Source organism: Opisthocomus hoazin, chromosome 2 (genome assembly GCF_030867145.1).
Source record: "Opisthocomus hoazin isolate bOpiHoa1 chromosome 2, bOpiHoa1.hap1, whole genome shotgun sequence".
In the NCBI taxonomy this organism is placed as follows: Eukaryota; Metazoa; Chordata; class Aves; order Opisthocomiformes; family Opisthocomidae; genus Opisthocomus; species Opisthocomus hoazin.
Genome location: NC_134415.1, coordinates 32623724 through 32647096, shown reverse-complemented (window position 1 = coordinate 32647096; position 23373 = coordinate 32623724). Strand labels below are relative to the sequence as shown.

Here is a 23373-nt window from a genome sequence, read left to right as displayed (position 1 = left end):
CTAAACAGTTCTTTATACCCTCCATACTCGTATTGCTACATAATAATGGGAGGCTGCACACATGAAAAAAAATGGGTTTTTTTGCAAAGATAGTAGGATGGCCTTTTGATTTAAAAAGAATTATTGAGAAATGCTGTTTTACAGTATTTTCCTTAGTAAAAACAAAAATAAACCCCAAACATTAGTGAAACATCTCTAATAATCAACACTGCAAATCGCACATTGGAATGGATTTAACTATAGGTTGATGTACACTGTGAAGAAGCTGATGATCTTTCCATTTCACTGTACTTATTTTGGGCGTTTTAGCATCTCTTCATAGTATTTTTATTTCATTAACTCTGGTCGTGTTAAAGTCTTCTCTAAAGTACCCAAGTCAGTAGTTCTTGATTTCATGCAGCTGTTTGTGCAAATGCTATTTTCACATATGTCTCTATGAAGTTCCATTAGTATGAACTGCTCTCTGATTTATCTGAATTTTTGTATTGGCTGTGTTTGTACCTTGACTTTCACTGTAGAAATATTCAGACACAACTCTTAAACATGGGGTTTAATATTTTTTTTTCTTCTTCTTCTTTTCTTCCTGTAGTTGTTTTCAGAATAACGTTGAGATCCATGTTGCACATATTCAGAGTGGTCTGAGCCAGATGGGAAATTTACATGCTTTTGCAGCTAATAACACCAACAGAGACTGAAAATTTTCTTTCAAGTGTACAGCAAGTAGTTCTGGAAAATCCTCTTCCTTTATATAGGCTTCACCAAATATCCAAACTGCCAGAAGATAAAGGGGGGGGGGAACAACCTCTCAGAAAGAACCCTTTTAACTATATCTGCTTCTTAAGAAAACCAGCATTACTGGCCAGCGTTACATTAGATTTCTCCATTTGTTACTCACATACAGTAGTTTTGCTAACTGGTAATCTCTTAGTAATTGCATTTATTATAATAAACTTGAAAACATGCTTTCATGTAATTTGAACTTACTTTTTAAAAGTTCAGAATAATTCTGCACCCCTCTAGCTGTTGGCTCTCCTGGTATGTTAGAAGGGATGAAGAGGAAATGGCCCAAATCAGTAGGTAGCCACACGACAGGTCTTTGTGATGTAAAGCTTCGCTCCTGCGAAGGGATGGAGCTGCCAGGGATGGAGCTGCCATTTCAGGCTTCGGGTAGCGCCGTGAGGGCGCAGGCTGAACTCCGATCTAAAGCAGCAGCAGCAGGATACGGACAGCAAACAGAAGCTGTCAGCTTGAGGATGTTGGGCAGGTCTGTCGAGCGATCGATGTCTCGTTGGAACTTTTAATTTATCGTAACTTATAGAAGGAGTCTAGTGAAGGAATGTGAAAACGTAACTGATAACTTTCCAGAGAGAGATTGGTTACGGCTTTTTCCCTTCACACGGGGCAAAAGAAGTGCTTTAGTTGGTATTTTGTATAAATGACTGGTTAAACATATTGTTTTTCCAAATTTTTGTTTGTTTTGCACAACTTTTAAATTAGATTACTGGTTATCCAACAATACCCAACTTACATAAATATGAAGATTTTTATAAAGATAACCAGTGAAGTAAACTTCAAAAATAAAAAGTGAGAACCTGCCGATGAGTACCTTTTGGAATGTTAATCTTGTAAAAAGTGTGTATTGGTTTGTTTAAATAGTCTTGTAAAGCTTCTGTGTAATGAATTGTTTCCAGATATGAATTTTCAGAGATAGCTGTAGAGATGTTTTTGATTCTTTTAGATGCCTCATTAAATGAGGTCTTTTATATGTTAATGTATAAAGAATATGTAAACAGGATTATTTTCAATTTTAAAATTTTGTATAGTTTAAAAATGCTTCTGTATTCTGTGTTGGTATTGTGCCACTGCAAAACTTTAGTGCAGAGTTTATATTTAGCTAAACTTGTTCTGTTAATTAAGAAAAATGCATAAATCTTTTATTCTCAATGAAATTTGTAACTCTGAATAAATTGACCTATGAGAGTTGATATATTTCACAAAAATGCAAACTTTTTTGCAGATGGTCTCAGGTCATTTTTTTAAGAGCACTTAATTGCTGAAAATGAAATGTTATGAGGACAAGGTGAGTAGCAGTTTTGAAAGGTATTTAGAAACTTTACAGGGGGTATGACAAAATAATGCTAAACGCTAGTTTGGCTGAGTTGCCCGTGGAAATTAAGGTCTCATAACACAATAGAACATTGTAGCAATCCCTACTATTGCTTTTGTAATTACGTTGCCCGTTATTTTGTAGCGTTACCGTCTGTTTGGCAAAGAAGACAGGAAGGTCCTCTCTCGCCACCCATTTCATTTAACCAGAGAAAGGTGCCAAAGCCGCACTCGAGGCACACAGGTTTAGTCTAACTAACATGATCTACAGTTAACTCAGGAAAAAGGAACTGTCCCCTTGCTGTTCACTGACACCCCCATCCCTGTCACCTGCTGCTCGTCGGGCCCGCTGGCGTGCCGGTTCAGGGAGCTGTGCTGCCGAGGAACAGTTTGCCTTTCCGTCGAGCTTTCTGCCTGCGTAGCGCACCGAACTTACTCGCTGCCGGGGCGATGGGTGCCGGTGCCAGCGCGGGGAAACAGCGAGGACTGCCTTTTCTGGTGGCAGCTCGCTGGCGTACGGCACGAACCTCTGTAATCCCCGGCGGCTCGACAGGACTCTGCTTCCGTGCGAAGAAGTTAAGCGTGTGGATGAACGCTTTTGTGGAATAGGGCTTCCTGATGCAGCACATCGGGCAGTCGTGGAGGCTCACTCTGCCCTGTGGATAGCAAGCATGCCAAGCTGAGGAAGAGAGGAGGTGTAGGCACTGGGAAATACTGCTCCCAAGAATGGTGTTCAGCAAAGAGGATTTGGGAACCTCCTTCTCACGACAAACTCGTTTCTTACTGGATACAGAATACACTGTAATAACTGCCACACTCCAATCTTAACCATTGTACCAATAGGTACAATGTTTTTTACGTGTGGATTCTTAAATGTGCTCTTTCCAACATGTTTTGTGCTGAAGTGGGTTTTTTAATCATTGCAGGGTAACGTAACATAATGGGAAGGTACATAATTTGTGGTGAAAGTATCCATGTACTGTCACGTGTCATTTGGCCAATACACATAGGCAGTGTGAATACACACGCTGCTCCTCTTCAAGAGGCTGCATTTCCCCTCGCTTACTCGTAGGCTGGGTCAGAGTTAATGCTGAGTTTTGGTGAAACACAGTAACAGATGTGGCTGTTTCTGCTGAATGCGGCCTAAGCATAGGAGGCATCTCAAGAGCTTGCTACAACTATTCTAAGTCTGCAGGAGCAGGACAACTTTGGTTTCTCACAGTCAGTAAACTTGAATTCACCCTGCACCCCCAAGAAATTATTCTCTCCTTTTCTGTCTCCTGCTGTAAGTACTCTTCCGGGGTCTCCCCAACCCCTAACAGAACAGCTCCTTGGGCACCCAAGCCCACTTGGGGTGGGGGGCATCTGATTTTGTGTGGCCGGTTGCTTTTTGCTTCATGTTTTTGGTTTGGTTTTTTTTTTTTTCAAGGACAGCTCTGCTCCTGGAGGGAGAATGTTAATCGGCAATCCCACTGTGCCACCCGGCCTTGCCAGCTGGCGGTTCAACCACGGTGCGGCTGTCGCAGACCTCACAAGCACAGGTATGTCATGGGGTGACACCGAGGGGTCCTGTGCGCTGGTGACCTTACCCCGTGGGGCGTGGTTACCGGTACAGGGCATTTCTGCCACCACTACACCGGTCACTTTTTCTGAGCTCCCAAACTGTCGGAGCCTCACAGCATTCAGATGCTCTTCCATAACCAGAGTCTTACAACTTGCTCTGAAGCGCAGCTGTGTAGGCAGGGAGGATCTGCCTTACCCTCAAAATACCTGTGTAGTAATATCTCCTTGCTTTATAGATTGACTGAATTACAGGAGAGGCTTCTGTCACTACTGATTTGGGTGTTCTCGGAGCAGAGCTGTTCAGCCCGCTATGGACCCTGTAAAGAGCTGCTGCGTAGTCCCCAGTACTCAAATTCGATGCTGAAGTGCCTTCGCAGCGTTCACAAAATACACCTACTCTTCTGTAGTTCAACATTAACCATTAAGTGGCAGGCGTGAGGCTTTTGTCTGCACCAGGCAATGATTTGAGGGGTTGGGGTTTGTACTACTTGGGCCATAAACTTGCATTTTTTGATTGGGGTGGTTGTTTAGAGCAGATCTGGGGCAAATACTGGACAGAGATGGTTTAAAGCTGTTTTCGTAACCTGTCTTTCAGGCCCCTTAGGCCTCTTGCGCACACCTGAACCGCAGCCGTGGCTCTCCAGGACCTGGGAAGAGCACCTGCAGCTGGGATATCTGCTGCCTCTGCCCCATGTCGGCCGAGGTGAGGAACCCTGTCCCTGTCCCAGGTACACACACACGAGTACAGCAAAAAGGTAAAGCTTTATTTATTTTTTTTTTCTCTGTCAAAAATCCCTGACAGACCAGCCCCACTCTTCTGCTTTTTTGAAGACCAGCCCCCATCCCCAAAACACAGTGGATTCGGACAGCTTTTTGGCTAAAGGAGGTTAAATAGAAATACAAAATGTGCTAACGGAAGTCTTTAAATACAGTGTAAAAAGACGCCCTCAACTGATGGAGCTGACCCGTATCTTTCTCAAATAAATAGGTAAAATCAGTTACTACCGGATAAAGTGCAACAGTGGCAGGGCAGGGGTGAGGCCCCCCCGGGCCGGGGCTTGGCGGGGGGGGGCCGGGGCCGCCGTTCTCCCCCGGGGCCGGGCCGGGTCGCGTCAGAGGGCGCGGAAGGCGCCGAGCGCGTTCTCCTCCCACTCCGAGCCCGACTCCGAGTAGCCGCTGGTGTCCTCGGCGTCCGAGACGGGCGAGTACTGCCCGCAGAACCCGCGGGCCGCCGGGCAGGGGCCGGCCGCCGGGCAGGGGCCGGCCGCGCTCCCCGCCACGAAGGCGGCCTCGGCGCCGCCGGGCGGGAAGCCCTCGAAGCCGGGGCCAGGGGGGAAGGCGGCGGCGGGCGGCGGCCACTCGTAGGGGGCCGCGGGCTCCCCCCGGAGCGCGCAGCGCGGCCGCTCCGGGGCGCGCAGGGCGGCGAAGCGGGGGGGCGGCCGCGGGCAGCCCGGCGGCGGGGGCGGCTCGGCGGGGCCGGGCCGGGGCGGGCCCCGCTGGCGGCGGGACTTGGCTCGCCGGTTCTGGAACCAGACCTGGGGAGAGAGGGCGGCGGTGAGCGGGCGGCCCCGGGGCGGCGCGGGGCGGCGCGGCCGGCGCCCCTCACCTGGATGCGGGACTCGGGGATCTGCGTGGCGTCGGCCAGCTTCTCCCGCAGGTAGATGTCGGGGTACATGGTGTCCTGGAAGACCAGCTCCAGCGTCTCCAGCTGCGCCGCCGTGAAGCTGGTCCGCTTCCGACGCTGCGAGGCCGCCGGCGCCCCCTCCGACGGCTCCGCCGCGGGAAGCGCCCGGAGAGCGGGCGAGGCCGGGACGGGCCCGCCGCCCCCCGCCCACCCGCCGCCGGGGAAGGCGGGCGGCTCCGCCGGGGGCTCCCCGAAGCGCAGCGCGGCCATGGCGGCGGGCGAGGAGGGGGCCCGGGCCGTCCCGCCGCCCTTTATAGGCAGGGAAGGGGGGGCTCGGCGGGGGCGGGGGCTCGGCCCCGGGAGAAGGTGGGCGCGGTGGCCCGGGCCCCCCGCCGAGCCGCCCGGTGGGACGCCCGTCGCGCTCAGCCCGGCCGGGGCACCGCAGCCCCGCGCCTGCCCCGCGGGTGGGGGATGGCGGGCGGCAGAGGGGAGCGGGGCCTGTGTCCGCCTTCTGCGGGCGAAGCGACTCGGGGTCGGGCTGTCGGCACCGCGGAGCGGGCCCGGCCCCGCAGCAGGGTTATTTCTGATGCGGCGTCTGCGTGGGTACGGTCACAGAGCGTGCTCGCCTGGAGGTGGGCGCTCTCCAGCAGCTGCCTGCTTCGGCAGACGCGAGGTAAACAGAAGTGATCGCTTCCCCAGGCCCCGGCCGCTCTGTTGGCAGCGCTTCGCTGCAAGCTGCGGGGCCGGCATACGGCCTCCTACTGCGAAAACTTCTCGTCCTGTTTCAGATGGAAGCTAAACGCACCTGGAGAGCCCCGGCAGCACGGGCGGGGCAGCGGCAGACGCTGGTGTGACCTTTTCCACCCCGCTTGGCCGATGCCTGCGTGCTCCCACTCACGCAGCCCAGGCGCCGCTGTGAGAGCTGTGTCCTGGCCGGAGAGAGTCTCGCGCTGAAACCCGGGCCGCGCGTTGCAGCAGGCTGTGCCCCACCATCACCCGTCAAAAGGGTTTGCCCTTAAGCAATCTTCTCCTACAAGAAGTTATTTCATATGAAAGATCAGCACTTTGATTGTTAAAAGCCATTTTTGGAAAGTTTCATCCCAAAAGCATTTGTACCTTTGTGCTTTTACACATGCAGCAATCCGGCTGCTTTCGTTAATGAAGTTTCTAGGTCGTTTGTTCCCAATATCGTGGCCCGTAGTCCGACGGCAGTCGGTAACACGAGGCTTGTACAGCATTCGTCATGAGCAGCGTAACAAGGGGGCATGGTGTCGAGAAAGGGCGCAGGTCAGCGGTGATCCAGAAAGCATGGGCAGCAGCATTCTAGGTTTTTAACAAAAGGCTCGGGGAGGTTTGAATTACTCTGCACATTCTGTGCAGATTTAGAAGATGCCACAGGTGGCACTGAAAAGCAGCTACTCTGTATTACATTTGCATGATGAATGTTTTACTCTAGTCTACGTCAAGCACCATTTGCTGAAAAACATAAGCAGAGGTTTCTTTTCTGTGTAAGGCAGAGTAGAGATGTGACATCCCGTAGGTTTCTGAAGAATGTAGTCCTGCCTTGAATTATGCGTTACAGCGATATTGACTTTCCTTTCTAGGATTTGGTTAAGGTGGATGAAGTACACCAGACAGAGCGAGCCGCTTTTTCAGGGAAGTGTTGTTTTTTCACACATGTACTAGTGTTTTTCTTTCAGCAGCAGCAGCCTGGGATCGATCAGCTGCTGGCACCGCAGCCCCCCCACTGTTCACCCCCATCCTGCTGCTTTCCCTTTAGCTGAGTGGGTTGCTAAGTTGTGTGTGGGTCTGCACAGTGTGATCAGGGAACTAATCCAAGTTAAATTAACTGTACAGTAACAGCAGGGGGTTTTTTTGTTACCCAGGTCTGGGATTCCCTGCCCACAGGTCACAGCAGCCACTGGGACAGCCGTACAAGCGGGAGGGCACTGCTGGGTGGAGCAGGAGGGAATGGGGGATCCCATCTGGGGGTGCTTCTAGGAGTGCCGCCACCTGGACCTGGTGCTGACTAGAAGAGGACAAAACTGAGACAGAACACCCAGCAGCGTGATTGTTTTCAGCGTCAGACTTCCCATTAAGACAACTGCTTGATCAGTGTATATTGAATACGTACTCAGGAAAGAGCGAGTGCTGGGAGCTAACGGACCTATTCCCAACTCCTAAATCTGGGAATGGGCTGACTCTTTGATCTCTGACTGCTGTGACATCCTGCAGGCCAAAAGCCTTCTTGGTTCTCTTGCGCTTTACAGTTCCAGAGGTGTTCCAACAGCTATCTTCTAACAGCAGCTGACATCCTTCCCCTGGTGAGGAAATGGAGACATTTCCCAGACCTGAAAGCTTTTGTTAAGAGACACAGATATAACATTTATAGACCATAAGAAAAAGTCCACTTTGTTACAGCGGAAGAACTTCTACGTACTGACCTTCGTTGCAATAGATGGTGTGTATGAGTGCAGTTTGGCTGCCAGTTCTGCGACACGGAATAGGAAGCCTGCGTTCTGCAGCTCCGTAAGCCCAGCGTGGTACATCAGTGCGAGTGCGACTGAACCCCGTGGGCCAAAGGGTCGGGGCCCTTAGTGCAGCCCAGAATTGCACAGGCGGACTCCAGGGTGTGGGGTTCACGCTGGGTCACTGAGTCACCCGTCTGCAGACGACTTGCGCTTTCTGGCCGCCGTTCGCCGGTGAGCAGCTGCGGCAGCTGTCGGCAGGCCCGGCTGCACGGCCTGGCTGCGCGCCTCTGGTGCTGGCCGCTGGGGACGTCCACTGTCCCTGCCTCGGTTGCCTTTTGTGGGCTGGCTGGCTAATACCAGCATGTTGATACACCTTGGTGATGAGTCCCCTTCTGCGTACCAGCGGTACGTGCTGGACACAAAAACAGACCAATTCTGGGGCAAGGCTAGAGCCCAGGAGTTGTATTTTCCCTTTCCCGTTGCTTAAAGCATTACACGTGGATTCCCTCTGTGGGATCCTGGTGGCCGCCCTTCTGTGTTGGCTTGGCTTGAAAGGGATCTGAGGTTGACGAAGGGCAGGGGAGACCGTGCTCTTGTTTGTAAAGGAGCGAGCTGTTAGGTGGAGATCAGAGTAGGAGGCTTTTGCCGACTCGTAGGCAAGCAGGGCGGCACAAAAGACAACTCTTTGCTTTCTTCTGCCACTTTTCTCCCCTCCCAACGCTGGCACACCTCTCTGCAGCTCCCACAGAGTGTCATCCCGCCGATGTGCTAAAAGCGATGCCTGTGAGGCGCTACAGCGTGCCTCCTGCAGCAAGAAAAAGCACTGCGTCTGTGTCTGGCAGAGTTTTCTTTCCCTGACAAGAAGTTTTGCATCCTGCTGTGCCCCTTGTAGTCTGACGAGGAGGTTTCCAGTGCCTTGTAGGTGCCAGCATCTGCACAGAGTTACACCTAGGTAAGGGCTGGAAGTGTTTAGGAAGACATTCAGACTTTTGTCCCTTCCTGTTCTGCATACTTGCTTTTAGTTGTGTCCTGTCTAGGCACAAAGGGGGATTTTACTTCTTCCCTCAAGACGCAGAAGCTATGACATAAGGCCAGAAGTGGCTTGCTTTTTGAAATTAAGATGCCTAAAACTGAGACAGCTGTCTGTAAGGGAAGAGCAGACTACCTTGCGTAGATGACAGAGATTGCAGCCTGCTTCAGAGGCTGAGAACGCTGATCTTCACTACATTCATCAAGGGAGAAACTCCTTATGCTTTTGTCCTTGCTGGGAGTGCCTCTGTACTGAGGTACCTGTGCCAAGGGGACTCTCACGATGCGAAATGCTCCTGTACCTGCAATGAAAACATGGCTTTACGCTTCCGATGGAGAAGCTTATTATGGAGCTATCAAGTCACCGCTGCCAGCTCCAAGCATCCAGCAAGGATCAGAAAGGCTCTGAAACAGAGCTGAAATCTCAGCTGAGGCTGAGATTTTGGAGAAGAAAGGGGAGATGGGCCCTGATGGGCCCTGTGCAGGGTTTGCTGGTCTGCTGGCTTCTCAGCCTTTTGCCTGTCAGGCTGGGGAGGTTCTTTCAGGCTGTTGAGGGCCACAAAGTCATCTCTTAAACGTGCGCATTAAGATCCTGCCTCGTGTGACTTGAGGAGCTGGGGAGGCAGCTCTTGCACTGTATTTTTTCATTCCAGCAAAGCTTACTATTTTTTTTCTTTTTCGTGGTTGTCTTTAGCATGAATTCTCTGGTGTCTAAACCCGAGACTGAAGCTTTTAGTAATGCAAGTTTAGCGGTCTCTTGTCTCCCTGACTAAGCTTACAAAGACTTGGTATCTTGGAAATCTCAATTTCTGCATCAGTTTTAAATGAAACTGGCCAATAGGTTCAAAAGCTTATATGAGGAGACTGACCAAAAAAGGAACAATGGTCACACAAACCTGGTTTCATTAAGGTAGAGACAGCTTAAGAAAAAGGCACGTTTTTGCTGTTAAGACTTGGTTTAAGCTATGTTGAAGAAGCAATGCCTGTATAATTATCTCACAAATAGCATTAAGTGTAGACCAGACACATATTTGTGATTGCATACATAACTACATTTGCTCCAGAGCTTCTGCTGGCATGAAAATGCTGTATAATTTCCAGCTTCTGTAGCAGAGCCCTGATAGCAAAAATCATTAATGCATGCTAGGCTTAGGTTTTGAGGTTTTTTTTTTTTCATTCTGCTAAAGAGGAAATCTTTAGATGAACGCTTAATTTCCCTCCGGTTGCTGCTAGTCGTTGTGACAAAGCTCTCTACAGCCTCTGAATGCTTTGAAAGGTTCATCAGGTCTTCCGAATGTACATAGGCCCAGATCTATATATTGAGACACTTCCAGGCTTTTAGGCAGAGTTCTGAGATCTCACAGTGATGTCATGTTTTTAATTTAAAGTTGTCATTTCGTAGTGTTCATGTTTTTAGCCCTCATATATATATGCTATATATAGAGACAGAGAGAGCAAGGACTTGAGGTGGGCTGCATATAGTCCTCACTTTGGCATAGTCTGCAGATGTCTTGAAGCATATTCTTCAGAGATCTGAGCTGCCTGTCCATCTTGGATGTTCAGCTGCGTCCCTGAGAGTTCCTCCTTGCCAGAGCCCCAGCAGGGTGTTGAGGAGGTCCTCCCTGCCTCACCCTGCACGTCATCCTCTGCTCCTAGGGGAGTCCCGGAACAGATCCCAGCCTCCCTGAAGACAGGGACCAGCACTCTACCGAGGAGAGGGGTTTTTGCTTTCCTGGTCAGCCCAGGAAGCATATTTGATGTAGAGGGCTCCTTGTGCCTCTCAGAAGGATGGATGATGGCACGCTCACGCTTCGGGCTGTGCAATTCCTGTTGCACGTGTGTGGTGAGTGTGATCAGTACGGTGACTCGCTTGAAAAGCCGCAGGCTGAGGATGCCACTGTTGCATGCACAGCTCCGTCTCTGGTCTCCTGTGCGGTCCCAGGCAAAAAGCTGACGTCTGTGCCTCGGTGTCACCATCTGTAACACTGAAATAGCTGTATCTGTTTCTGACCCTCAGGCTCGCCTCCACCTGTGAGACAGCATGGTGGATCCTGACTGCGAGGTCAGAAGCGTGACTTGGCCACACTCCAGGCTGTCCCCAGGCTGTCCCAGTCAGCAGCAGGCACCTGGGCGCTGAGGCTGGGGAGCCAAAGGGAGAGCAGTGCCGTCCCCGTCGTGCGGCTGCCAGCGTGACCCACGGCAGTGCAGCCGTGGCATCCTGAATAGTGACCCAAGAGCGAGGGGCTGGGCTGACCCCTTTCAGGGCTTTTGTACCTACAGGTAAGGAATATGTGATGGAGTCGGTCGCACTGGAGAACCAGAATGATGTCGAAGCCTGGTGACATCAGTCTCGTGCAGCCCAGCCCAGCTGCAGTGCCACTAGGTCATCAGATTACTTCAGATCACCGTGAAGTAAAGGGCCCGTCTTGCCCAACGGCTCTGTGCGCAGACCTTCCACAGGGTTAAAATAAATGCGATGTGACAAGTGGATGTGTCCTCTCCGAAAGGTGACTGTCTTGCTTGGCCAGGGTATGATTACATCTATATAAGCGTGATCTGTTTTTCTTTGAAAATGAAACTGCTGTCTCTCTTTGGTTTTGGCAACAAGGAACTAATAGTATCTTGTGACTTTAGCCCTGTGCTTAGGAGGGGGATGTGACTTGGTGGGGTAAGCCATTTCCTGAGAGGTGTGAGACGGGACTTCAAGACCTGGTGGTGCCATTCGTGTATTCTGTTCGGAGGAGTTGATAAGAGCTTCAGACACACGGAAAGCCTTGAAGAAAGCGGCCGTGGGGGAGGCATAAGAACCTAGCAAATGCATATGAAAAGATCAAGGGGCTGCATTTGCTAAATCCCGACAGGAACAGATTTGGGGCGAGATGCCCAGGTTCAGAGGGGACCCAGACATAGCAAAGGGGCAAGAGCAGAGTATGTCTGATGGCTGGCAGCTGGCTCCCTACCTTCGGAGGCAGAGGAAGATCAAGGGTTTGGGAGTGGGAGGGAGGTAAGAGCAAATGGTGGGGGTGGGATGAGGGAGAGGAAAGGGCAATAGGGAGACAGGAGAGCCTGACTGAAAGGGCACAGGACATTTAGGGTTGAATTTAGACGCTTAAACTTCAGCCTGCCTTTGAGTTTCGAGACACCCTGAGAATGGCAGGATGCATGTACCTGACTCTTGTCGTTGCTTCTGGAGGGAGTGGGCAGTCCCACAAAGATTGTGATGGCAGCAAGCCCTAGGCTTAAACAATTCCTTGTTGCAATTTATCTCTGTGTCCTCTCTGATTTTATAGCATGTGGTACTTTGAGAGAACCTAAAGCCTCTGTTTAATAGAGCTCATCGGGTTGCTTTGCTTACTTACATGCTCTGAACAAGGTAATACCCCGTTCTTAGAGATATTTTCCTTAACAAAGGATTTTGTAGCAACTATTGATGCAGGTGGTTGTATATATAAAGTTACTGGGTTATCTGAACTCCCAGTAATGTTTGTTTAATTCACTGCACAAGCAAAGGAAAAAAACTCTGTCTCTGCAGATGAATAAAAAAAAAAACAAAGACGACGACGAGAAGGGAAGAGCTAAGGAAGAAGACAGGGCCCTGTTTGCCTCCTTTTCATACAGCACCTACTTAGGAGAGGCAGCCTTCCAGGGTGCAGTCAAAACATGCATGCACAGCAGGACTGGCAGAGGAAGGCAAGGTGATATATAGCAGAGGGGCCACATTCAATTTTAATAGCACTGAGTAACAGAAAGAAAAGCTCCAAACAGTCCCCTCTCTTCCTTTTTCAGGCTCCTTGGCCTTAGCAAGCAGTGTTAAGGCATTGTTTTGTACCTTTTCTTGGTGGACTCCTAAACCCTGATCATTATCCCTTGCACGTGGTAAGATCTTCCTTCTACCCCAACTTAGCAAATGACAGTCACAAGATTCTCTGTTTCTGTCTTGCAGTGTTTGGTATCTGTCTGAGTGCATGAGCTGCTGAAATTAATAAATTTTTATAAGAATTTATCTTTTTTCTTCTTTTTTTTTTTGTTGAAGCTTATGTTTCATGGTTATTGAGAAAAGGTTCCAAACGTGAAGCTGATTTTGCTCCAGTGATTCAAAACCAGAAGGCAATACATAGAACCAGAACTTTCCCGGTAACGTTGGATGCCTGTTATAATACAAACATTGGATCCACTCTCTTTCTCTGTCCCTGGCTGCTCTGGTGCTATTAAACCCCGCAAGTCTTCCCTCTCCGAGTGTATTGAGCAGAGATTTCTTCAGCTGGCTTCCCTGCTGCTGCTCAGGCACGTGCCAAGGCTGGTGCTCTGGCTCCAGTCTTATCATTCATTCTAAATGTTTCCCATCTTCTTTTCCAGTTAGTTTTGGAGACAAGGGACTGGTGGTCTCTCATGTATCACGGCATTTGCAACAAAACCATTTTGGTTTGTTCTAGTGGTTTTTTTTCTGGGGTGTTTCATTTCAAAGATATTCGGGCCTCTGTACAGTTTGGAAGATCCTGAGTTGGGGATTTGCGGTTGATCATTAAGTCAGCAGTTTCAGGTGATCATAGCCGGGGAGTGCAGCGGTTACTATGCCATTTGATGAAGTAATTGTCTTCCGTGCATGAATTGACTCATATTTCTTTGCTATTTAAAATCACACTGAAGGAAAGAAAAAGAAAGAAAATACCACACAATGAACCCAGCAGGCATTATTCCTGTGGGTTATCCTGATTTTTATAAGCCCACGGCACAATTTTCTGGTGTCTGACTCACACGGAAGCTCCATGCATTTGCATAGCAAAAGTATCTGCATCTTCCTCCCCCGCTATCCCAGCCTCCTGCCTTGACCATCCCAGATAATCCATCCGATAGCATCCCCCGTGTTGCCTCACTCCTCGGGCATGTCCCTGCCCTCCACCCAGGACCGGTGCCCCTCTGGGCTGCCCTGCTCGGGCAGCTCTTGACCCAGACCTTCAAAATGCCTCTTGTTCTCTCGTCCCTATTTTATATGTTTTTCTTCCCTTCCAATCCAAACCATTCTATGATTCCCCTGTTAGTCAAGCTCAGCTCCTCTGCTTTTACTTCTGGCAGGGTTATTTTTCTATTTGACTCTGGCCCTGTTTGTCAAGGGCGTACCCTTGTCACCTCTTCGGTCTAATCCTCTCCTTTGTTGTCTAAAGGTCTTCCTCTCTTTCCTTTTATCGGTACTTTTATCTCTTTCTCCATTATCTTTTAGTCCCCTTGATTCTTTCCCCTCTCTTTTGCATTTGGCCAAGCTTGTCTTACACATACTACTTGGGGGATTTAAGACTTTTCTACTTGACAGCTTTTCTTCCCCGCCCCCTGAAGTTTCCCCGTGCTGCTGAACACATGCCAAAGAGCAAATACATTTATTACTCCGAATGAGACAACTGCGATCCCCAATCTAGAGTGACTCCAGGTGGCAGTGATCACAGCAGCTGTCTACTGCCATCTTAGCCATCCCCCGTATCTTTACAAGACCATGTTTTTCCTCTTTTGTTGTTGTATCTTCGTATCTGGGAGGCTGTCTTAAGGTCTTTGAGGTAAGAGAAGGTACAAAGGAGTGATGAGAGTTTGCTGCAAGGCTGAGTGATCAGAAAAGGGTGTAGCCGTGTCGTAGTGTAGGATTCTATTTGCAGTTCCACCACTTCTTTCCTCTTTGTCACCACCAGTGGGCTCGCTGTTAGTGCCTGAAGCGTGACTGTAGACAAAGTCTTTATGATGGTGGCTGGAAATTGTAAAACTGGGCAGAATATCACATCAATCACAGCATCACCTCAGTGTTTTACATCATGTGTCTCTTTGTCACTGCCAGCATAGCAGCATTCATGGTTTTCTAGCATTTCAGAAAGGCTGTATTCCTCTCAAATCTTGCCAGGATAGAAGAAGTTGGGGTCTTCAAAGGGCAGAATTGAGAGGATAAAGAGTTTCCTCCACTCTTGGTTGAACTGTTCCTCCATGCTTTGTACTTCTTATCAGATAAGGCAGCAGGAGTCCTGACCTGTATAGAGCAGCAGGAGAAACAGAAACTTCTGACACTGAAAATCCTGACAGACTGAAGACTGATCCTCCCTGCCCTAAAAGCTTGATTTTGCGTCTCTTCAGGCGAACGGTGATCTTTCCACTGGCTGCATGGAGCAGGCTCCTGCTTGAAGGGCCAGGGTAATTTCTAGCTGTGAGATGTGAAGAGGCACACGGGTGCCCACACAGGCAAACTACTGTATGTTGCACTCTTTCCTCATCCTAACAAAGTGTCCAGAATGTGTGCGAGCTCTGATGTCCCTCATCTCAAACAGGTCTTTGCATTTCAGCTTTCCACAGCGGCAAGTTGCTGCTGACAGTGTATAGCCAAGTCTGGCTGTCCAAACTTGTACATCCAATGCCACTGCAACTTGCTGTGGCTCCGTTACTGAAGGGAGGATGTGTGGCACGCTGGCAGAGTCACGCAAGGTTGTCCTAGAAGGTCCCTGTTCTAGAGCAGGATCGATGCCTGCTTCCTGCTCTCCAGGAGCAATGCAGCTTCACCAGATTCCCTTGGCTGACCAAAGTGGAAAAGCTGGCTTCAGATGGGAATTTTAATTAGGACCATGTAAATACGCATGCACAAAGAGCTGCAGAAGACGAGGTCATTGCAGGTCTGCCTGACCTCTTTTCTCTGTCCACGTTTCCCAGGGTCAGTTCTCAAACTCTTGCTGGTGTTTTCAGCAGATGCCGAAGCCATGGACCACTTAACACTGTAGGAAAGACTTCTTCACTTTTTCCTCACAACAAGAGCTCCTGTGAAATCCTCTCTGTATATGTGGGTCCAGGTTGCTGGTTTTCTCCAAGCAGGCACGCAGAAATCGTGAACCATGAAAAAAAGGAGTCATGAAGTGTTCCTTGGAGCACTTGCAGAATAGTTTAGATAATTGTGATTTTTTTTTTGCTGGGTGAAGTTTGGGCCATTGGGAGTTGACCATTGAGCCTGGCATGAATAGGAAGGGGAAAGTGAAGCGGAAAATACCTTTGCTAGCAGTGTCTCCAGTAGGTGCAGCAAAAATAAGCAAGGGCTGTACCTGCTTTGGCTGGCACTTTTTTGGCGAGGAACTGGTTCCATTACACCTATTTGTTGGTGGGCTACATTAGCAAAATGCTCCTGGTACGGCTGCTGCTATATAGCAAGGCATTATTTTCCACCTCCTTCCTGAAGAAAATAAGTAATATTTGTTAAAACAGAGATTTTGCTGCTGGAACTGTGTTTTTATTACAGCGTAGAAGGGTGGAGGGCAGCATTGGTAATGTTGTGGGGATGCTGGAGGGCACCGCGCTCTGCTGCCCTGCCTGAAGTACACGGGCTGCGTGTGCCTCGGTGAGGAGACGGTGTGACACTCTCCGCTGGTCCCCTTGTGTAGAGCCAGGTGGGAGCACAGCGTAAAGGGAGCAGCAACAGCTGTTGGGGTGAGGCTGGAGAGGGCTTCTACGCTTGTCGGTGTCACATGTTTTAGCAGAAATTCATTTGACGTTTTGGACAGGGAAGGCAGTGCTGATCATTCCTGGCTGCTGCGCTGAGTACGTGCCAATGCACTTGGCTATGAGGATAATGCATTTTCCAGCATAGAGGAGGCTTGTGTCCATGCAGTTTTAAGGTCAAATTGTGCCATCGCACTCTTGAGACAGTAAACAGTGGTAGATTGTGAAAGGGGCTGTACCAGTAACTCTTACTTATGATGTTTTTGGCACGCCGTCTAACCAACACCTGAGGAAGGCTCTCAGGCTGCGGTGATGCACCATGTCCTCACATTTCACAGCCTTTCCTGGTGAAGGTAGGGTCGACATCCCTGGCTTGGCCTTTTAGATGGACTTCTTGCCAAGCTGGTGGGTCCCTACAAGATGAAACAGAGCAGGTCAGGGAAAGAGTAAGACATTGACATTTCGCCATGAAATCTTTTAGGATCTCAGAAAAAAACACAGCTGAAAACCAAATGACCTTCAGTCACAGACTCAGAGGGGAAGTGCAGTGCAGGTAAAGCTGTGAAAGTCACCTCAGGAAGCCCAGACCATTCACGTGGAGTATGTCCAGAAATACAGTAGTATAGATATCCAGATACACACAAGCACAGGGTGGATTTAGAAGTTTGGGGGACTAGACCTCATATGATCAGCACTAGTGAAACCTCTGCACTAAACTTTTATTCAGCAGTGTTTCAGCCTCCCCTATTTTATTGTACCCTAGTTTGCATGTCCTGTATCACATGAGCAGTCCCTTGAGCAGCACCATTGAAAGAAATCGAACCAAAAGTGTCTTCTGAATATCCCATATGGAAGAGACCCATTTACATCTAGCAGTCACAGTGGCTGCTCCTGTTCTTCTATCATCACGTCTGTTGTCAGCTGACAGAGGTGATGGAAAGAGAAAAGGGAGCCTGGAAGGAACCTGGGCAGCAATTTGGGTACTTTGGGGAAAAATACTTGATTAGTAGGTGTGATTTCACAGTTCCATGGGCTGGCATCATTGCTAGCTGGTCAGAAATGCCAGGCAGGCACAGGGAAGAAGCACATCGCGTATCTCATCCTATATTTCTCTAGCCAGCAGGGAAAGTATGTGGCTTTTTACGTGCTATAGTAGCCTAGGTGAGTTCATGGAGCATTGCCGTGTGGAGGGCTGTCCTGGCCCAAACTCCTCCCTTAGTCACTAATCCCCTTGTGTTAGCCACAGAGATTGCAGAGCACAGGCAGGAGTTGCTCTGAATCAGCGTGGTGAGTCCCCATCTTCAGATTTACAGGACTTGTTCCCAACCTGCTCTCCCTCGTGCTGCTGCAGAAGGTCCTCAGGGCAGTGGCACGCCAGGCCGCGAGGATTTAAAGGAATGCAGAGGTTTCGTTTAGGAGGTCTGTGCTGCAGCAGATGTCACCCTCAGGGATCATTATCCCCAGTACCCTCAAGTTCTGGATAAGCTCCCCCAAACTCAGCTTTGTAATGAACAGTGAGTGTGGTGGAAAGCACTCTCCTGAAAGCTCTGGAAGCTGCTGGTCCGGTCCATAAAGGGGCTGGATGAGTAATGCTCTTCACCAATGGTTTTTACTGCACGGCTGCTTTTACCCAGCTTCTAGCAGCAGCACAGTGGCACCAGTGGTAAGAGTGTAAAAGCAGTGGCTGTGATTTTAGCCTCTTTTGGTCTGGATAATCATCTGTGAGGCACTGAGAGCTACGTAGTCGCTAGGTCACTGCAGCTGTCAGTCACTGCTGACCGGGGCCAGATTTGAATGCTGGGTCCCAAGATGAGAGGTTTCGCTCTCTCACTCTTCTCCAGAGGCAGACGCTCTTTCTGAAGAAGTCTTTCAAGAGCATTTCTCCTAACGGATGCAGGAAAAAGAAGAAAATGCATCCCCAGGCTTTTACTTCCGTGCTGGCATTGCGTGAATTCCTGTGACCATCTCTCCTCCCAGCAATGCGTGGCTTTAAGGTTGCATAGGCTGGGTGGAATATATTTTAGAGCAAGACTCTATTTAGCCATGATGTCAACTGCAGCCGACTATAAAAAGCTCAGTAATGCTCTTTGAAAGTGTAACAGCTGCTGCTCCACGCAGTCTCTGGTGTATTACCAGTCCGCCCTATTTCATGTGCACACAACCAAAATAAAATATTCTTGCAGTCATCTTATTATGTAGTTCAAGGAATTTGGGACATAAATTCCCCAGAAACCAGGAGGAATTCGAGGTTAGCCAAACTGGCTAATTTTACACAGTTTGTTAACAGAAAGGTAATTTTATCTAGCTTTGCAATGTAGCCTGACTTCTGCCTCGCACTTGAGTGTGTGCTATCAGCGATCACTACATAGCGACAGCAGAGCAGCAAACTCTGTGGACTTCCTTCCGTGGAGGACCTTGATACATCTTCCAGGGATGTGTCTCTGTTTTACTAAAATATGGGAAGGTCGAGTGCCCTGCCTGCAGTTACACAAAAGCCAGCAAGTGGCAGAGCGAGAAGGGGAGCCTGGCCGTTCTGGTTCTGCTTTCCCCCTCCCCATCCATTCCCTACGGTCACTGGGCATGCTGTCTGGTGAGCTGACGTTACCCGTGGTCCATCCAATTCAATTTTCTGCAACCAAATGAGACTGCTCAAACAGTGTGAGTCCGGGGAGCAACAGCTACATAAAAAGGACAAGGAAAAGTTTCAGAAAGAAATCTCACGAGCGCCCGGTTTGCTGTAGCTGTTGCTTGAAGTCCTGCTGGGCTGAGCCCTGACTCGGCAGCGTCTGTCGTGGGGACCAGCACTCTCCTGCCTCGCAGAGCCCAGCAGATCAGCCCGAGCTCGGGTCCCTTCTGCGTCCTTGACGAGACTAAGCGGTGCAAGGCGGCCGCAGTGTTGTAGGCAGGTTGATTTTGTTTGTTTTGCAGTGCAGATAGGGCCTTTGTAGCGAGGGTGAAGAACAGCCTGTTCCCCAGTGACGTGTGTGCTGCTCTGACACAGGTTTGAAGCAGCGGTGAGCTCACCAGTCTGCGAGGAAATGGTCGGCTGCCAAACCCGGCTGCTAGCAAAGGTGACAGGACAGTTAGGCAATGCGAGGGAGGATTTGGCATCAGGCAGAGCCGCTGGGATGGAAACGTGCGTGCCGCGGGACGGGCTTGGCCATGCCTCTGCACGCTGGCTGCACCCAGCTCCCAGGCAGGGATGTTTCTCCCGTGAGGAAACCAGAGGCACCCAAAATGAACACAAGCGGCTTCCAGTCCCCCTGGGGAGCTTGGGACGGAGACAGAGTGCAGCCTTGGTGCCTGGGCGTGGTGCTGCGAGTGCAGCCCATCCTTCCCTGCCAGCTCTCTGGAAACTCCTTGGGCTGCTAAGGAGCTGGCTGGGGGAGCCAGTTTCTTGGGTGGACAAATACATGTGCAAACGCAAACCGCGTGGTTGTTTAAATAAAGTGGTGCTGAAGGAGGGTGACTTGTGTCAACAGACAGAGATGAATTCACATACTATAGCGCAGGTAAGAGCTGGCACATTTTTTGTGTCCAGCCATGTATACACAATGGTATCACAGAGGGAGCTGAGTTGCTGTGGAATTTAAGGTTGTGGGTTTTTTTAATGACACCGAGGAAACAGGATACTTGGGAATCCTTGAACATTCCATAACTTCCCAGACAGAGCCTTTATTTCTCCTCTTATGGTCTGCAGGTTATTTAAGACTTTGCTATATCCCTTGATAACTGAGAGCTCAGTTCTTTAGATATTGAGCAGCTTCTATTCTAAACAGGGGTGGCTGAGACTTTTTGCAAAGCTTTTGTCTACCTTTGTCTGAGGCTTTGCGACAACTAAGTGGCTTCCGCACTTCTAGAAGTGAGACCGGTAAATCGTTGGCCATGAGCCCGTTTGTTCAAAGACGAAAAGAAAATAGCACTGCAATCCTACACGGGTGACAAGATGAAGCTGTCCGGCTCATGCAATAGCCATAGAAACCTCAGGCTCCTGGTGTTCTGACTCCCTGGCTATGATTTTCCACAGTGACCAAGTAATTTAGTTAATCCTTTCACTACCTCTTTGTAGAGTCTTGGAGCTCTGGGGTGTCAGAAGGAATCATCAAACTAACTCCTGCAGAAGGTAAGGTCTTGCAATGTGTCACTGGGGAAAAAAGAATAACTTTTCTTTCAAAACAGATGTTTTCCCTCTAATATATTTTACAAGCTGGGGAAAACAAGCTCTTTCCAAAAAAGTAAGTTACTTGAAAACTTGGATCCTTTTGCAATGAACGTGTTGCTAAAGCTGACATCTTGTTTCTTTCACTTGTGGTTAGAGAAATTTTCTTCTTCAGATTTTGAGGACTTTCCAGTCCTCCTGAAGGATTTTTCTGCTGACTCCTAGGTGACTGTTAAAAAGATCAAAATTATTAGATATTTTGTAGTGCATTAAATTACTTGCCTCTAAATAGGTATTATTTTCATCAAACCAGTCATATTGGATGCTCTTACTTATTTCTGTGGGATTTGGAGTCCTAAGCAGGACCAGCCCCTTCCTGATGTGACCACTAAAGCCCGGGGACTGGATTATTCTGTTAAAGTGATCAACAGTGAAAAAATTACATTTTGCACACAAAACGTAGTGAGAGGGTGGGAACAGATACCCACTGACCTGAATGCGGCATTTTGCACCGCGGCGCCAAGGTTCAGCCAGCTAAGATTGCTACTGCCCTCTTTTCATATAGAGAAGATTGGCAAGAAAGGGCTGTCTGTCGTGGCTGACAGGTTACTGGGAGGCGCGGGGCACAGTACTGGTGATGTTAGGGACTCCATCTGGCAAGGAATTTCCTTCCCCAGGTTTTGATCTGGGACGAAGTCTCAGTTGCAGCTGCGAATACCAGAGCCTGCTCTCTAGCTGGAAAATACTGTTGGTTTGCTGTTACATAAAGGCTACTCAACAATTACAAGGACGGGCATTCTATGGAGGCCTGCGATAAAAGCAACGCACAAAAGGAGATACTACATTCACATAATTTGGAGCTTAAGGGCTTGTCTATACTAGAGATTTTTTTTTTTTTGCTGTGTCTCCATGAAGTTAAAAGATGCACTCTTCCTGCCTATGTCTGCATAGCTGCATCTAAACGAGGGCTTTTATCAGCATAACTGTGTCAGCAAAAGATCCAGCTCTTAATTCATGTAATTGCACTACTAAGGCTCCTTAAGTGGAGGCCAGCTTATACAGATTCTGCAGATGGAAGGAAGCAAGAGAATCGCTCCTTTCATCATGATAGCGTTTTATCTCGGGGGCCTAGTGCTGACATTTTGAGCGTTGTTAACCTCTGCTATTTTAGGACTGGTGTGTAGGAGCTCATCACCACTGAATCAGGCATTCAGATATTTCTCTCCTGGGAATACGGTTCAGAAATCTGGCTGGTGAGATGTAATCACCTCGGTTAAGCTTTTCCTCTGAGAACTTCTTTTCTGCTTCTTGCCCTGTTGCTCCCTGATGAAACTGCCTCACGTGCCAGCCATCCTGGACCCTGTTTTACATGAGATACATGATGAGGTCCCCAGTGGATGGCTCCGTGACTACTTTAAATTATATGTTAATTTGTCATTCCCCTCCTCATTCAAAGATTTCACTATCTTATAGCAAAGCACGTCAAAGGAAGAGGATTCACCTTTCCCTATATTTAAGAGGAAAAACATATGAGCTGTTCAGCAGCAATTCCTCTCAGGCATCAGCAGATATGGACCAGAAGGTGTGCAAATGCACTGTAGCCCTTTTAAGCCAAAGGAGCTGGGTCAGATTATGGATGTACTAAATGTGCCAGTCTTGAACTCTGGCTTGATGAAAAATGAGGGCTTGGCAGCTTAAGGAGATCCTGCCTGCCAGTCCCTTTGCCATCTCCCTCAGTCAGACTGTTCTTCTTGCAGCCCTTCACCCTGACAATTGTACTGACTCAATGGTTTGTGGTGCTGGGCTGTGAACCAGATCTGGGAATAAAGCCATCGTACCAAAGCACAGCCTTCTGCAGTGATGGGGAGAGGAGCTGCAGTCTGTCCAACAGCAACATCTGCAAGCCAAGAAAAGGCACAGTTACTAGTGCAGCCCCTACACAAAAGCGGAGTTGTGACTCTGCCTTGCAATAAAGGGTCCCGCATTACTTCTGTAAGAAAGGAATGTAACTGCTTATCTCCTGTGAGGACAGCCTCCTTGCAGATAGAGGGAATGGGAAGTCCTGTCTCAGTAATTTGTCCTGTGCTGTCCATTAGGAAACAGCAGTGAGGAGGTTTTAGCTCAAAGTTTCCATTTTTGTTCACCAGCCTCGCTCTCCATAATCTCCTCTGATTTTATTATCCTTGATGGGAAAGGAGAAAAATGAGAGAAGAAAATTACGTCAAAACACTATTGCCAGTCTGATGAGACCTGTGTGATTCTCAGCAGTTCTGCCGTGCAGATTTCAATCTACGGTTGTTGCCACTGTGAGCAACTTCCAAGGTCCACAAAAGCCACAAAGGAATGGAAGTCAATAGATTTAGTCCTGCTGTGCAGGACCTGCCTCTCCACTAGCAGCCCGCAAATCAGAAGAGGTGGAAATTGCCTACTGGAGTGCAGTTCTACTCACACAGGATAAGGGAGATAAAAATACACTTCCTGTGCTGAAAAGATGCTCATTAGAGCAGAACAGCACAGGTAGGGAAGCAAACTATCCAGTAATCTGACTATTGCAGGAACAGTGGGGTGGCTGCATTGGTGTGGCTGCTTCTTAGGGCGCAGTTTGGTATTACAGCTGAGCTGAGCTACAAGCTAGTTTCCATCTGCATTTCCCTTGTATTGCATCTAGTGGCTGTGTGGCCACAGGGCAGATCTGTTCATCGGGCTGATAACAGCAGCAAACTAACTGTGCCATAAAAATGAGTAGTTTTCAGCCAGATCAGCCAGCTGAATCAACTCACCCTGAAGCCACTCCATCGCTAGATTCAGCGCTAGGGAAAGGGCAGGAGAACGCAGCTGGGAGCAGCGGTGGAGTGCGACCACCGCTATTTGGCATTAGCTCGTGGCTCTACTGCAAGCTGCCCCTGAAAGGACAACCTGCTCCCATCCTCCCATTCCTGCTGCCGACAGCGCTTTCCGGAGCCCTCGGT

The 23373-nt window shown here is 49.1% G+C and overlaps 2 protein-coding genes across 4 annotated transcripts in view; one reads left to right on the top strand and one right to left on the bottom strand.

Annotated features, from left to right (window-relative positions):
- LIN9 (lin-9 DREAM MuvB core complex component) overlaps positions 1-1917 on the top strand; it is a 42133-nt gene extending 40216 nt beyond the window's left edge. For all 3 annotated transcript variants that reach the window (XM_075413093.1, XM_075413094.1, XM_075413092.1), the window contains one exon: positions 590-1917. In XM_075413093.1, the coding sequence (XP_075269208.1) occupies positions 590-695 (106 nt within the window). In that variant the 3' untranslated portion in view covers positions 696-1917. The remainder of the gene's footprint in view (positions 1-589) is intronic.
- Positions 1918-4688: 2771 nt separating this feature from the next.
- On the bottom strand, positions 4689-5563 carry MIXL1 (Mix paired-like homeobox). Its single transcript, XM_075413096.1, has 2 exons — positions 5276-5563; positions 4689-5204 (listed from the first exon to the last, which is right to left on the bottom strand). Exons 1-2 carry the CDS (start codon positions 5561-5563, stop codon positions 4782-4784), a joined length of 711 nt encoding a protein of 236 aa, XP_075269211.1. The 3' UTR covers positions 4689-4781.
- Between the last annotated feature and the right edge of the window lie 17810 nt (positions 5564-23373).

What these genes read in the sequence shown, in the direction of transcription:
- MIXL1 (XM_075413096.1), bottom strand. Translation starts at nt 5,563, where the DNA reads ATGGCCGCGCTGCGCTTCGGGGAGCCCCCGGCGGAGCCGCCCGCCTTC. An exon ending in TCCCCGAGTCCCGCATCCAG is followed by an intron (nt 5,205 to 5,275) that starts GTGAGGGGCGCC and finishes CTCTCTCCCCAG; the next exon opens with GTCTGGTTCCAGAACCGGCG.